The following is a 14,242-nucleotide window of genomic DNA, read 5'->3' as shown; positions in this document are numbered from 1 at the left end:
GCAATAGTCTAATCAAACTGTATCTCCTCTGGAATAATTCTTACTAAGCTAATAACATTTATTAATGGAGAATATCTTGTCTTTACTTTGGTTTTATGGTCTTTTCCTAAGCGCGATTTGCCGTCGCTGTTCCTCTTGGTCCTCCATGAGGGATGGTCGTGAGCCCATCTCAAACCTCATAGCCTTTTATGAGAATGTAACAAGGTGGATGGATGATGGCAGAGCGGTGGATGTGGTCTACCTTGACTTCGGTAAAGCCTTTGACACAGTCTCCCACAGCATCCTCACAGCTCAGTTGAGGAGGTGTGGTCTGGACAATAGAGTAGTGAGGTGGGTTGCAAACTGGCTTAAGGAGAGAAGCCAGAGAGTGGTAGTCAATGGTGCGGAGTCCAGTTGGAGGCCAGTATCCAGTGCAGTGCCTCAGGGGTCAGTGCTGGGGCCAATATTATTCAATATATTCATTAACGATTTAGACGAGGGAATTGAGTGCACTATCAGCAAGTTTGCTGGTGACACCAAGCTGGGAGGAGTGGTGACACTGGAAGCTGTGCTGCCATCAGAGACCTGGACAGGCTGGAGAGCTGGGCGGGGAATAACCTGATGAAATTTAACAAGGGCAAGTGTAGAGTCTTGAATCTGGGCAGGAACAACCCCAGGTTCCAGTATAGGTTGGGAAATTACATATTAGAGAGCAGTGTAGGGGAAAGGGACCTGGGGGTCCCGGGGACAGCAGGGTGACCATGAGCCAGCACTGGGCCCTTGTGGCCAGGAAGCCAATGGTACCTGGGGTGGGTTAGAAGGGGGTGGTCAGTAGGTCAGAGAGGTTCTCCTGCCCCTCTGCTCTGCCCTGGGGAGACCACACCTGGAATATTGTGTCCAGTTGTGGCCCCTCAGTTCCAGCAGGACAGGGAACTGCTGGGGAGGATCCAGCGTAGGGCAACAAAGATGCTGAAGGGAGTGGAGCATCTCCCTTATGAAGAAAGGCTGAGGGAGCTGGGTCTCTTTAGTTTGGAGAAGGGGAGACTGAGGGGTGACCTTATTAATGCTTATAAATATATAAAGGGTGAGTGCCATGAGGACGAAGCCAGGCTCTTCTCGGTGGCAAACAATGATAGGACAAGGGGTAATGGGATCAAGCTGGAACACAAGAGGTTCCACTTAAATTTGAGAAAAAGCTTCTTCTCAGTGAGGGTGGCAGAGCCTGGAACAGGCTGCCCAGGGAGGTTGTGGAGTCTCCTTCTGTGCAGACATTCCAACCCGCCTGGACATGTTCCTGTGCGACCTCACCTGGGCGTTCCTGCTCCAGCAGGGGGATTGGACTAGATGATCTTTTGAGGTCCCTTCCAATCCCAAACATACTGTGATACTGTGAACTTTAAAGACCCTTCGCAGGTAAAATAAATGAAAGGGAACCGGGAAAGAGCCAGAAGATGAGATATGTCAAGTGTGGGAAGCGTCATAGCAAGATGTTGGCAGAATCATCCAGGTTGGAAGGTACATGGGAGCTGGTGGATGCTGTCCAGAAACATCAGGTGGACCTTCAGCTGCTGAGAAGCTCTTTTTCCGTGAGGAGATCCTTGGGGAAGTCCTGTGGCTTCATTCTGTCTGCCTAAAATCTCATAGAAATAGAACTAAGAGGGTAAAAGCACAGGCTGGACCATTCAGTGATCAGTACAGGAGATAAATATCAGACTAAAGAGATTTTTAGTCCAATTCAGCAGAGCTGCTCTTATGTTCTTTAAATAAAATGCAATCATTGAATGACTTTAGTCGGTGAAAATTCCTTTTCTTACAGTCATGTGTCAAGCTGTGTTTTGGGTTTTTTTTTTCAAAAGGAATTGCAAAATAAGCATTTCCCAGAAATAGACTGATTTTAGTGCAACGCCTGGTGCATCTATGATCCAAGTGTAAGTTACACAGGTGCTACAGCCTCCTTGGTGTGTTGAACACAGGAGAAAAATGATGGTCAAGTAGTACAGTGCATAATATGAGTGTATTTGATGTTGTTGTAAAACTTTGAGACTATCGTCTCTCCTTTGGCTGTAAATTAGGAGATTGTTTTCCCGAGGGCTCCCATTTTTATCAAGGAGATAAAACTCGTAATGAAACTAATATATTGCACCTCTATCAGAAGCTTTTAATAACCGTAATAAAAGGCAGTTAAACTGTTGATCCACATTGATTTTTACTCTTTTGGGAAGACAATTATCTGTGTTTTTAAATGTAGCTCTGAAATGTTTAGTGGGGTAAGTGATATTCCTTTCAATGCCTACTGAACATCTCATTGAATCACTATTACTGGCAGCTAGCCAGAATTACCTCGGAAAACTTGTCTCTTCTTTCTTTTTATCATGGGCACATTTCCAGAAGCAGATGAGTTGGTATTTAATGATCGGTCCTTCAGTTCCTGGAGCTTCTCTCAGAGTCTTAGTAAACGTTAGAGCTAAAAAGCTCTTTGCTTTGGAAACAATTACAGCCTCATGAACGATGGCCAACGCCGCGGTGAGTTTTATGTTAATGAGAATCGTGGTAGTAAGGAACAGGCTATTTTTAGCAACTATTTTCACAGACAATTGCACTCATATTTCTGTGGATAAAACAAGCAGATAAAGCCCCAGTGTGTGCCCACTTCTGCAGATGGTGGAGTTGTGCACGCAAAGCTGCTCTCCCTGTCCGGCGTCTGCGTGGAAATCAATCTCATTTGCTTGTTGGGTGTGTTTGCTGCGGTTTTCTATAAAGCAGGTCTGATTTCTCCCTGAATATGTGCAATATAGGGAAAAAAATAGAAATTAAAGCTTTGGTGTGATGATGCGCAGGAGCAGAAGAGCTGAATCAGTTGAATAGTCCAGGTAAAACCGGTCCCTTATTTTCTGTGTCACTTGGGGGTCCCTGCGTAATGTGGGTAGGGGATCACAATTTAAACCCAAAGATGCAAAGGACGGGGGGTTCAGTACTGCGTGATCTTTGCTACGTTCCATTGTAGCGCATAGAAACACTGTGTGTTGCTGGACCATTAGTGTGGACATGATAAATTGCAAGGCTGTGTGGACAAATTGCGTTTATTATGGGTCTTGGATTGTTTCCTTTGTCTTCCTGAATTAGTATTTTGTGCGCACACGCGTTCTCCTCCAGCACGCCAGCCGTAAAAGTCATGATAATAACGATTGCTACCTTTACAATAGCCTCTCATTCAGAAAAAGCTTCTGCTAAATGTAAAGGTACCATTGAGACCCTTTTTCTACCTGAACTAAAAGATCATTTCTGCACTAAGAGTTGCTCTGGTTGAGTGGTGGTTTTTCAATCCAGGGTTCAGAAGTTGTTTTCTGGGGCTCTTTCACTAAGGCCTTTGCTGTGGGAAGCAATAATGAGCATATGGTTGGGAACATCCAGCCAAATGGGAATGAGAATAAAGGGATGTGACTTGTACTGAGAGTGTAGATTGGCCAGATATATAGGCATCATTCAATAAAATAGGTGTTTTACCACAAATCAGCATCAGCAACCCAATGCTTGCTGGTCCAATGCTCCTTATGGAAAGGTCTGATGAAGGATGGTTAGATTATCAAAACCATGATACAGTTGCTGGCCTGGGTGTTTTTTAGGGTAGAAGATATGCTTAAAGAGATCTGTGTTGTGAAACTAGTGTACTTAAGACAATGAAAAATGCTATATTTCCCATATCTAGCCCTAGGGACAAGCTGACCCTCCCAGAAACAGAAAACCCAGAGTTTCTGTGCTTGGTAAAAGTGAAGGTGAAACTTCACAGCAAATGGATTGAGGTATTCTCATGGGTTTCTTCAAAACTGCGTAATAAATGGAGACTCACGTGAAGCACCTGCAAGACAAAGCAGATGGAGCTGCTCGGTGCGGTGAGCACAATCTGGTGAGATTTGTCTTGGCGTTCGAGCAGATACTGTGATCAGGAGTCACAACCATGCTCCAAGGTCGTGTTGCGGGTGCCCAAGGCCTCTTCCAAATGTTAAATGTTGCTTATTATTGAGTTCACACAGAATCCCAGAATGTCAGGGATTGGAAGGGCCCTGGAAAGCTCATCACAGTATGTTTGGGATTGGAAGGGACCTCAAAAGATCATCTAGTTCAATCCCCCCATGGAGCAGGAACGCCCAGGTGAGGTCGCACAGGAACATGTCCAGGCGGGTTGGAATGTCTGCACAGAAGGAGACTCCACAACCTCCCTGGGCAGCCTGGGCCAGACTCTGACACCCTCACTGAGAACAAGTTTATTCTCAAATTTAAGTGGTACCTCCTGTGTTCCAGTTTGCACCCATTACCCCTTGTCCTGTCACTGGTTGTCACCAGAAGAGCCTGGCTCCATCCTCCTGACACTCCCCCTTTCCATCTTGATCCCCAGGAATGAGTCCCCCCTCAGTCTCCTCTTGTCCAGCTCCAGAGCCCCAGCTCCCTCAGCGTTTCCCCACACGGGAGATGCTCCACTCCCTGCAGCATCTTGGTGGCTGCGCTGGACTCTCTCCAGCAGTTCCCTGTCCTGCTGGAACTGAGGGGCCACAACTGGACACAAGATTCCAGGTGTGGAAGTTCCAGTTGCATTATAGCAGCACCAGGGACTGTTGCAGAGTAGAATCTACTTGGGGTAAGTTCTGTGCAAGCTTGGAGAGACTGAACATCTCTACAACTGAAAGGAGGTTGTAGCCTGGAGAACAGGAGCTGAGGGGAGACCTGATCTCTGAACTGCCTGAAAGGAGCTTGGAGCCAGGGGGGTCGGGCTCTGCTCCCCAGGAACAAGCACCAGGAGCAGAGGAAATGGCCTCAAGTTGCGCCAGGGGAGGTTGAGGTTGGATGTGGGAACAATTTCTTCCCCAAAGGGCTGTGGGGCATTGGAACAGGCTGCCCAGGGCAGTGCTGGAGTCACCAGCCCTGGAGGGCTGGACAGACAGAGATGACGTTCTCAGGGACATGGGGCAGTGCCAGGGGTGGGTTAATAGTTGGACTTGATGATCTTGAGGGTCTTTTCCAACCAAACTGATTCCATGATTCTATATGTGTACTCATACCATGCATCACAGTTAATATTTTTTCCCCATTCTCTGAGTGGTAAACTCAATCTAAAACCATCACGAGTCGGAATCTGCAAACAGATGCTTTTCAGTGCCACTAGTAGTATCTTACCATGTTCTGCTAAGTCTGAGGTCGCATAATTGAAAGATAATGACATTAAGTGACTTTAAAATGACCGCGTTTGGTACCGCATGTCCCTGCGTCCCAGGTGACAACTGGGCCTTGATGGCGTGTGTGTTCCCAGGATGCTCCAAAGGCAGCACAAAGGCACATTTTAGTCTCTACTTCTCGGTCAGTAGGCCATTGTCGGTATCAGCGAATGCAGATCCTATCATTACATTCTAATTAGACTTGCATTTACAAGAAAGAGGGGAAAATGCAAATTTCGAGTTAAAAAGGAGCCGCATTTTTGAGCCACAAGCTTCTGTTAATGCATATAATTAAGCTACTAAGTGATTGTTCGTTCCCTGCGGAGTTGGAAGTGTCATTCAACGCGGTAGCTTTCAAGTGCTACCCGTATTCGTAGTTATACAGCTGGTGGAGATAAGGAATGCTGTAATATGGAGAGTCAAGATAATGTTCATCTTAATGTAGTCAGACCTCAATTTAATCATTTGTTTAATGCAGGGACTACAGTAAAGGAACCAATTCAAGAATCAGGTTGACTGGCATCTGGTTTCTAGTGGGCAGTCATTAAAAACAGGGGTGGGTGACCTTTATTTTTTAACAAATCCTGACATTTTAGTAAATTGCTTTTAAAACTGCTGCACTTATCTTACGACCGATATCTCCTCAAACAGTTGGACATGTGAAGAGCAAGAAGGTTAAAGATGCCAAATGAATGTTTGGTCCGTAAAATGTTGAAGTGGGATCCCATAAAGTAATATTTTTCTCATTGGGGATAACTGCAGCTTTTGGGTGTCTTCAGAACATGTTTCTAATTTGCTCTGTACTTTAAGTGGTCAGTAAAATCAGATTAAAACTGCAAAGTCTAATCTTTTAGTAGTGACTATTACCAAACTTGAAAATGGGACCAAACCGCTGCGTGGTCTGATCATGAACCCAAATCATTTGGCCTTTCTGTTGCAACTCTGAACAGACACATGAGCGACTAGTGGGTTTTCTATTTAAAAAGGTTATTACGAACACACGTGCAAGTGAAATGTTGGGAGTCCAGGACTTCATCTCCTGATTCCATCTCCTCTTATATTCTGATATTTTGGTCTTTTGGTTCACATAGTGTTACATTGACTTTTGGTTATCAATAAGTATCTGTTTTCTTGGACAGTAATAACAATGTCATGCAATTTTCAAGGCTCAAAAGCAATCAATGGGAGTTGGACAGGAAGATTCCATCGTGCGCTTCGATACGTCTGCATTGACGGAAAAATCATTGGCTTCTTGGCATCCAAATGACTAATTTTACACCCATTGGGCCCCGATTATTCACAGCGGCCGTGAATTTATGAGGTGGTGGATGAATGGATCCTATAGATGCCGTTAGCTTTAATAACAGGGAACTTCTACAACAAAGGCATATGCTACTAAAATCAATTACTGTTCTCATAAAACATGTTAGTGGCAAACTTGTGTAACCTTGTAGACTGAGCATGTGTTGATGAATCTTATTAAGATTCATTGTTTGTAATTCATGGAGCAGCTGTTCCTACACTGGAGTGTGTTTAATGGAGCTCAGGTGAAGCAAAAAAAAGTGAATTCCAGGATTCTCTGGTTACTCATTTTATTATTTACTGTGAAAATGTACTCAACTTTTCTCTAATACCACATAAATTGGGCAAGGTTATGGGAAACGTTAATCTAGGGTGTAAAAAGGTCCCTGTTTATGAAGCTCCAGGTCATTGAAGTTTCGGCTGATCCGAATTGATATTTTTAATTACAATTAAGCCACTATGGTAATCTTTCACGTCCTGTCCATCATCTGCACACAAAAATTAAAGATTTTGCTCGAGCATCCATCATTATTATACAAGACATGCTAAATGCCTGTTGACTTAGTCTTTAGCTAGAGGGGACCAAACTTCAAGTTCAAAGAAAATTGGTTTAGTAGCTTTGAGGTTGTACGTGCTTCCAATTGGAATATTCATGTATTCACTACACCACGTCCTCAAGTGATTCAAAAGAGCCTGGAAATACGTCAGGATCCTTTTTCTCTAGGTCATCTTTGACCTCTAACTTCACAGCGCATTAGCAGACGTGGGTTTAAGCCTTGAGTAAGTGTTTGGTACCTCCTGTTGACTCCAATGACGCTATGGATGGTGGGCTCTGGAACAAACGTTGTTTTAGGGATTGAATTTGTTTTGGCAGCAAACTGTTCGGAACGTTTTTATCAGTCAAAGACACCTTTTAAGGTGTCTAATTAGAAATAAAAGGCTACGGTTCCTACTGAAGGTTGGCATGTGTTAGCATTTTATAGTTCCTTTGTTTCCTGAGAGACTTAATCAAAACTTTGTACATGGGAAAAGGTTAAGCCTTTCAATATTGGGATTTACCAGAACTATTTAAAGTTTACCACTGGAAAAAGGGGGTTGGGGAAAAAAAGGAGACACTGCTTCGTTGTATTGTTCGAAATTAATTATTTTTTAAGTAATTAAACTCGAGGAGTGTTTCGAGAAATAGTTTAAGAAATAAAGATGAAAACGTATTGATTTTATTTTCAATGCCAGCATTGCCAAAAGACGGAGCAGCATTATCAGCTGGCTTAAAATATTGACGTGAAATGTGCGATGTGTATGAAGTGGCAAAACTCAGGATGCGATTAGAAACCTTAACTTTTGACCTTGCCTTTGCTGGACGGCTTTAACCTCAGCGCCGCGTCCACGGCCGCCTTTAATCTGCAATGCAAATCGGGATGTTTCAGCATTCTGACCGGTGAATCATACATGCTTTTGCATTCGCTATCATTGCGAATACTAATATATAACCGTACTGGAAGCCTTTTTTCCTTGCTGGCGTGGTATATTTACCTTCCGATAACTCACTGGGGAAGCATCACTGCTTCTTTACCTTAATGTCTTTCTCTTCCTCAGTGCTGCTTGCCCATCGTTCCTCACGTCAGAACAATTGCCTCTTACACCATTTTCTTATTCCTTCTTTCACAGTGGCTTTGTTTTACGTTAGAGCTCCTCTAACCACCCACAAAAGATGGAATTCTGTCCTTTTGGGGTTGTTCCAGGACAACGGGATTCTGAATTATTTTTCTGACCCTCCGCTACTGTGTGACTTTGGATTACACACCTGCTTCAGCTGACTGCTTTGGAAATCAGTCCAGTAATTTATTTTTTGGTCCCACTTTTTGCATCTCGAGCGTCAGCTGCACACCAGGGCCAGCACAGAGGTGGTCGGCCAAGGGCAGAGCGTGTCTGCTGTACCTGACAGCCACCAGCCACAGGAATGACCTGTAACGTCAGACAGAACCCTCGGAGCAGAGGGGAGGACACAGGCGTCCAAGAGATGCATTAAGCAGACATGTCACAGGGAGGCAGATCCTGTTTCTGACCTTACTTTCATAGAGTCATAGAATTACAGAATCATTTTGGTTGAAAAAGACCTTTAAGATCATCGAGTCCAACTGTTACCCCAACCCAGGCACTGCCTCATGTGCCTGAGAACCTCATGTCCGTCTGTCCAGCCCTCCAGGGCTGGTGACTCCAGCACTGCCCTGGGCAGCCTGTTCCAATGCCCCACAGCCCTTTGGGGAAGAAATTGTTCCCACATCCAACCTCAACCTCCCCTGGCGCAACTTGAGGCCGTTTCCTCTGCTCCTGGCGCTTGTTCCTGGGGAGCAGAGCCCGACCCCCCTGGCTCCAAGCTCCTTTCAGGCAGTTCAGAGATCAGAAGGTCTCCCCTCAGCTCCTGTTCTCCAGCTGAACCCCCCAGGTCCCTCAGCCGCTCCATCACACTTGTGCTCCAGCCCCTCACCAGCTCCGTTCCCTTCTCCCCACTCGCTCCAGCACCTCAAGGCCTTTCTTGGCGTGAGGGGCCCAGAACTGCCCCCAGGATTGGCGGTTTGGCCTCCCCAGGTCCCAGCACAGGGACGGTCACTGCCCTGGGCCTGCTGGCCACACCAGTGCTGGTACCAGCCAGGATGCTGGTGGCCTCTTGGCCACCTGGGCACACGCTGCCTCATGTTCAGCTGCTGTCACCAACACCCCCAGGGCCTTTTCCAGCCGCTCTTCCCCAGCCTGCAGAGTTCATGGGGTTGTTGTGACCCAAGAGCAGGACCCAGCACTTGGCCTTGTTGAACCTCAGACTTGGCCTCAGCCCATTGATCCAACTGGTCCAGATCTTACTGGCAGTTGGAATCAATGATCCTTCTGGTTCCCTTCCAGCTTGAGATATTCTATGATTCATCGATGATGCTCAATAGACCAAGCCAGCCCAATGCTGACACAAAAGAAATGCTCTCCCCTCAAAATGCACGTTGGTTTCTCTCGCATTAGTGATATGAGTCATCCTGGTCAAGGGTGTGTTGGGAATCGGAGCTGACACAAGGTTGGGAGCAGGATGGCGTGGCTGGAATCATGGGCAGGGCAGGGAACCATCACATCTGCTGCCTTAGAGCTGCAGCACGAACCAGCCCGGAGTGCCTCCAGGTAAGTTGTTTATCACAGAATCACAGAATCGACTGGGTTGGAAAAGACCTGAGATCATCGAGTCCAACCCTTGGTCCAACTCTAGTCTGTTTACTAGATCATGGCACTAAGTGCCATGTCCAATCTCAGTTTAAAAACCTCTAGGGACGGCGAGTCCAGCACCTCCCTGGGCAGCCATTCCAATGCCTGACCACTCTCTCTGTAAAGAATTTCTTTCTAATATCCAGCCTAAATTTCCCCTGGCAGAGTTTAAGCCCATGGCCCCTTGTCCTATTGCTGATGCCTGGGAGAAGAGCCCAATCCCCACCTGGCTAGAACTGCCCTTCAGGTAGTTCTAGAGAGTGCTGAGCTCACCTCTAAGCCTCCTCTTCTCTAGACTAAACAAGCCCAGCTCCCTCAGCCTCTCCCCATAGGTCTTATGTTCAAGTCCCTTCACCAGTCGTGTTGCTACATTATGTCCTGTCCACAGAGGTGATCATGATGATTTTAGTATTTCATGGAGCTGGCAGAACATATATGCTTTTTCATCTTGTGGTGACCATGGGAGGTTCGTGACAAACGGGAGTGTTTTTGGAGGGCATAAACAGTCCTGGGGAAAGGAGACTGACCTTACATCTACACACACTGCAGAGCGAGCACCTTGACGCCGGGGTTGAGAGTCATCTGTCTTTATCTACTTTTGCCCAATTCAACAGCATGTTGGGCATTGGAACAGGCTGCCCAGGGCGGTGCTGGAGTCACCATCTCTGGAGGGTTGAACAGACGGAGATGAGGTTCTCAGGGACATGGGGCAGTGCCAGGGGTGGGGGAACGGTTGAACTTGATGATCTTGAGGGTCTTTTCCAAACTAAACAATTCTATGATTCTGTCTCCCTTATAAACTATTTTCTTCACAGATGGCACAGCTTAATGGGCTGCAGGGTTTGTTACCCGTCTGGGATGGCTGGTCTGTGTCTTGGATCCTCTTTGAGGAGAAATCAATCAATTATCTCTCCTGGAGGCTGAGGATGGAGAACGTGGATCTCACTTTCTGCATGAAACAAATTATTTAGTAACTCCATAAGGAGTTGAGGGCGACGAGGCCATGCCTGGATGGGGTTCTCTCATGACCGAGCAGCTTTTGACACAACCATTTTGCAAAGCTGCAGGTAACTCAAGTCAGCAAGTTAATTCAAGTTAAAACAAACCTGCAAAATTTAAAACCAGTACCTCCCCCTTGTGGTGGTTTTTTTGGTTGGTTTCTCTTTCTGGGTCCATCTGGGACTTACTGCACCTTAGGCCAGCAGCGCTGCTGGGGTGGTGATGGCTGAAGCTTCATTAGACCGTGAACACAGGATTTAACAGTTCATTTTGCAGCAGCCGTGTGGGCTTGGGGGTGTTCAGCCTGGAGAAGAGAAGCTCTGGGGAGACCTTATTGTGGCGTTTCTGGACTTAAAAGGGGCCAAGAAGAAAGATGGGGACAGACCTGAGCAGGTCCTGTTGCGATAGGACAAGGGGTGATGGTTTTAAATGAAAGGAGGGAGATTCAGACGTGAGGGAGAAATTTTTGAGACTGAGGGTGGTGAGAGCCTGGCCCAGGTTGGCCAGAGAGGTGGTGGATGAACCATCCCTGGAGACATCCCAGGCCAGGCTGGACGGGGCTCTGAGCAGCCTGAGCTGGTGCAGATGTCCCTGCTCATGGCAGGGGTGGCACTGGGGGAGCTGGGAAGGTCCCTTCCCACCCAGACTATTCTATGACTTCATCCGTGATCCAGATCTTGCTTTGTCTCAAACTGACTCAGTTGTTCCTATCTCTCTCTTTGTGAGGATGTGTATAAATGACTCAGGAGGCTGCTCTGCCTGGAAAAGACATATATATTTATGTATATATATATTTACTGTTTGATTTTTTCAGCTGGATTAGCTCTCTGCTCTGGTTTCCCTGGAGCTGCACAGCAGGTGGGATGGCCCAGGAGCGCAGGCACACCGGCTCGGGCAGGGAGTCCCATACAGTCCCATACATGTGGTCCTGCCGTTCCCCTGGCCTTGCTACCTCCTCCCATCCTCGAGCTGGACCTGGCATGTATTCTGGTCTGTGCAGATCCATTCTGGTCTGCTTAAGCTAGCAGGAAACCATTGGCTGCTTTTTACCCTGCTAAAGAAGGGGGTTGTGAAGCAGGGGGAGCCGACAGAGCTGCTTAGAGCTGCCCAGGTGGGGAGCTCCATGAACTCAGCTTAACAGACTTGTACTTTTTTATGTACTATGAGAATACCGCGCTGGAGATTGATCAAGTGGTGGTTTTCAAGTGTGCAATAGTCTAATCCAGTATTAGATCTGGCCCATCGATGCTGTTTTTTATATATATATACACACACAGATATATAAATAAATATAACGAGGACCATGTCATCACATCGGTCATTTTAATGGTTGCGTGGTTCAAGGTGCCTTGATTTTTTGTAAGTGATTTGATTTTAAGTGCCATTACTGAAATTTCATCTGCAAAAACCGCCCAATGTGATTGTTGTTCAGTGCGTAGCGCTGCTCAGTTTGCTGTACTGTGCTGGGATTTAGTCATAGGAGTTAGCAGGAGATACACTTTGTCCTCCCGTTCTCTGCGATTGTTCAGAACATCACTGTGGAATAAATCTGTTTTTCTTGGTTGCTGTTCAAATGATGTGTCCCAGACACATTGATTAATCTCTAAATGTGGTCTGCTGAGATCGAAGACAAGTACACTCATTTCTATTGTTCTAATTCTGAGCAGACTCTGTTACAATAAATGGTGCAGTATCTATTGAATTCGTGCTGAAAGGCAGAAGTAACGCACAGATTTCACTTGTAGCATTGTCACGTGGATTTTTTTCTTCAGTGGCGCCTCTTTAAATCTAGAACATGCGCTTTTATTTCCAAAAAAATGTCGTAAACTGATAAATGCTGGCATAATGTAAGCCAGTAATTCTTCAAATGTATTTACAATTGTCTTTTATGAAATCAGCTTTGAAATTAGTGTTGTTGAAGCCGGGGGGAATGTAGTTCGGTTTCGCCCTGACTTGCATGTTTTGTTCCACTTGTGCAGGAGTTTTTTGAGAATCCCGCCTTTCGCCCGGACGGCATGAAGCTCTATCCGACGCTGGTGATCCGCGGCACGGGTCTGTACGAGCTCTGGAAGACGGGAAGATACAAGAGCTACCCCCCCAGCACTCTCGTGGATCTGGTGGCCAGAATCCTGGCCCTTGTCCCCCCGTGGACACGCGTGTACCGTGTTCAGAGGTAATTTGCTGCTGTGGGCCTTGATTTATTGCACTTGGAGGGATTCTTACTTTAATTACAGCGAGATCTGACTCAGGCTTTTATGATTTTACAGTCTTAATCATTATTGCACTAAATATTTTTAAAATTACTTCCTACCTATTCAGAATGGGAAAGGCCAAGTAGAATGAGAAGCTATTTAAACAGAACCACCTCTCTAATGCCCCCAGAAATGTCAAGATTTCTGGAGGCTCCGCTTTTGCTGGGGCTGCAGCACACGTTGTACTTTAATGATATTGATAGATAATTGCCTCTTGGCTGTGGGGGAAGTTTCCTACCTTTATTGCGGGAGCTTCAAGGTGTGTAATATTTTTTTGGCTATAGAGACTTCCTTTCTTTCCCCGTGGGTGTTGCAGGGTTTTCATCAATGTACTATGGTTGTGCCATTATTTCCATCACTCGCCTCCCAGAACAATAGATAATACTTCCATTTAGCACTGCATCTTCAGTGTGGGGTCTTCCTTGGATTATTTGCTGTTATCTCCTCCATCTGTCTGATATTGGGAAGAGAGGCTGTAGCGTCTTCGCCTGCTTTTGCGTGTGCAGACAATACTGGGTTGGCTTCCAGTTCCATGAGCTGGAAACAGTGCAAACTGGCTCTCCAAAGTGTGCAGAATTTGGGAGCCTTGTGCATTAGACCTCATCTGCCTGGACTTCTCTAAGGCATTTGGTTAAAGATATAAGGAAGAAGATCTTCATCATGAGGGCAGTGAGACACTGGAATGGGTTGTCCAGAGAAGCTGTGGATGCCCCATCCAAGGAAGTGTTCAGGTTCAGGCTGGACGGGGCTCTGAGCAACCTGGTCTAGTGGAAGTTGTCCCTGCCCATGGTGGGTTGGAACTAGATGGTCTTTAAGGTCCCTTCCTACCCAAACCATTTGATGATTTTATCAGAAATACAGTGGAGCAGGGATAGGCAGAGAAAGATGGTAGAGAAGAAAGTGGCTGAAGGCAAGAAGCACTGAGTAGCTTTGACAAAGAAAGTACAGACTCGGGGTTATTAGTAGAGTTTCTCAAATATCCATTGAAAAACTGATTTTCCTCAAAGTTGTATTTATTTACAATGACACAAAAAAGTACGAAGGCACTGAGGAAATCTTGCAGGGCTGGGAAATGTTGCTGAAAAAGAGAGGAGGTGCAAGCAGGACCTGGTGGTGGCGAAGCTGGAGTGACAAAGATGGGATGAGATGCAGTTCAGGGAAGCTTGAGGTCAAACTCGGAGGAGGTTTTGCTGCGAACCATGAGGTCACTGTGTGAGAAGAGCAGAGGAGGGAAGGAAGTTCTTCATGTCTCAGTCTCTA

The 14,242-nt window shown here is 46.1% G+C and overlaps 1 protein-coding gene across 1 annotated transcript in view; it reads left to right on the top strand.

The window, feature by feature from the left end:
- Positions 1-14,242, top strand: part of ELP3 (elongator acetyltransferase complex subunit 3) — a 105,602-nt gene that overhangs the window by 48,700 nt on the left and 42,660 nt on the right. Inside the window, exon 10 of the mRNA XM_065055550.1 lies at positions 12,710-12,903. Within this exon, the coding sequence (XP_064911622.1) occupies positions 12,710-12,903 (194 nt within the window). The remainder of the gene's footprint in view (positions 1-12,709; positions 12,904-14,242) is intronic.

Source organism: Columba livia, chromosome 3, assembly GCF_036013475.1.
Source record: "Columba livia isolate bColLiv1 breed racing homer chromosome 3, bColLiv1.pat.W.v2, whole genome shotgun sequence".
NCBI classification, from domain to species: domain Eukaryota; kingdom Metazoa; phylum Chordata; class Aves; order Columbiformes; family Columbidae; genus Columba; species Columba livia.
This window is presented reverse-complemented; position numbering and strand designations above follow the sequence as displayed.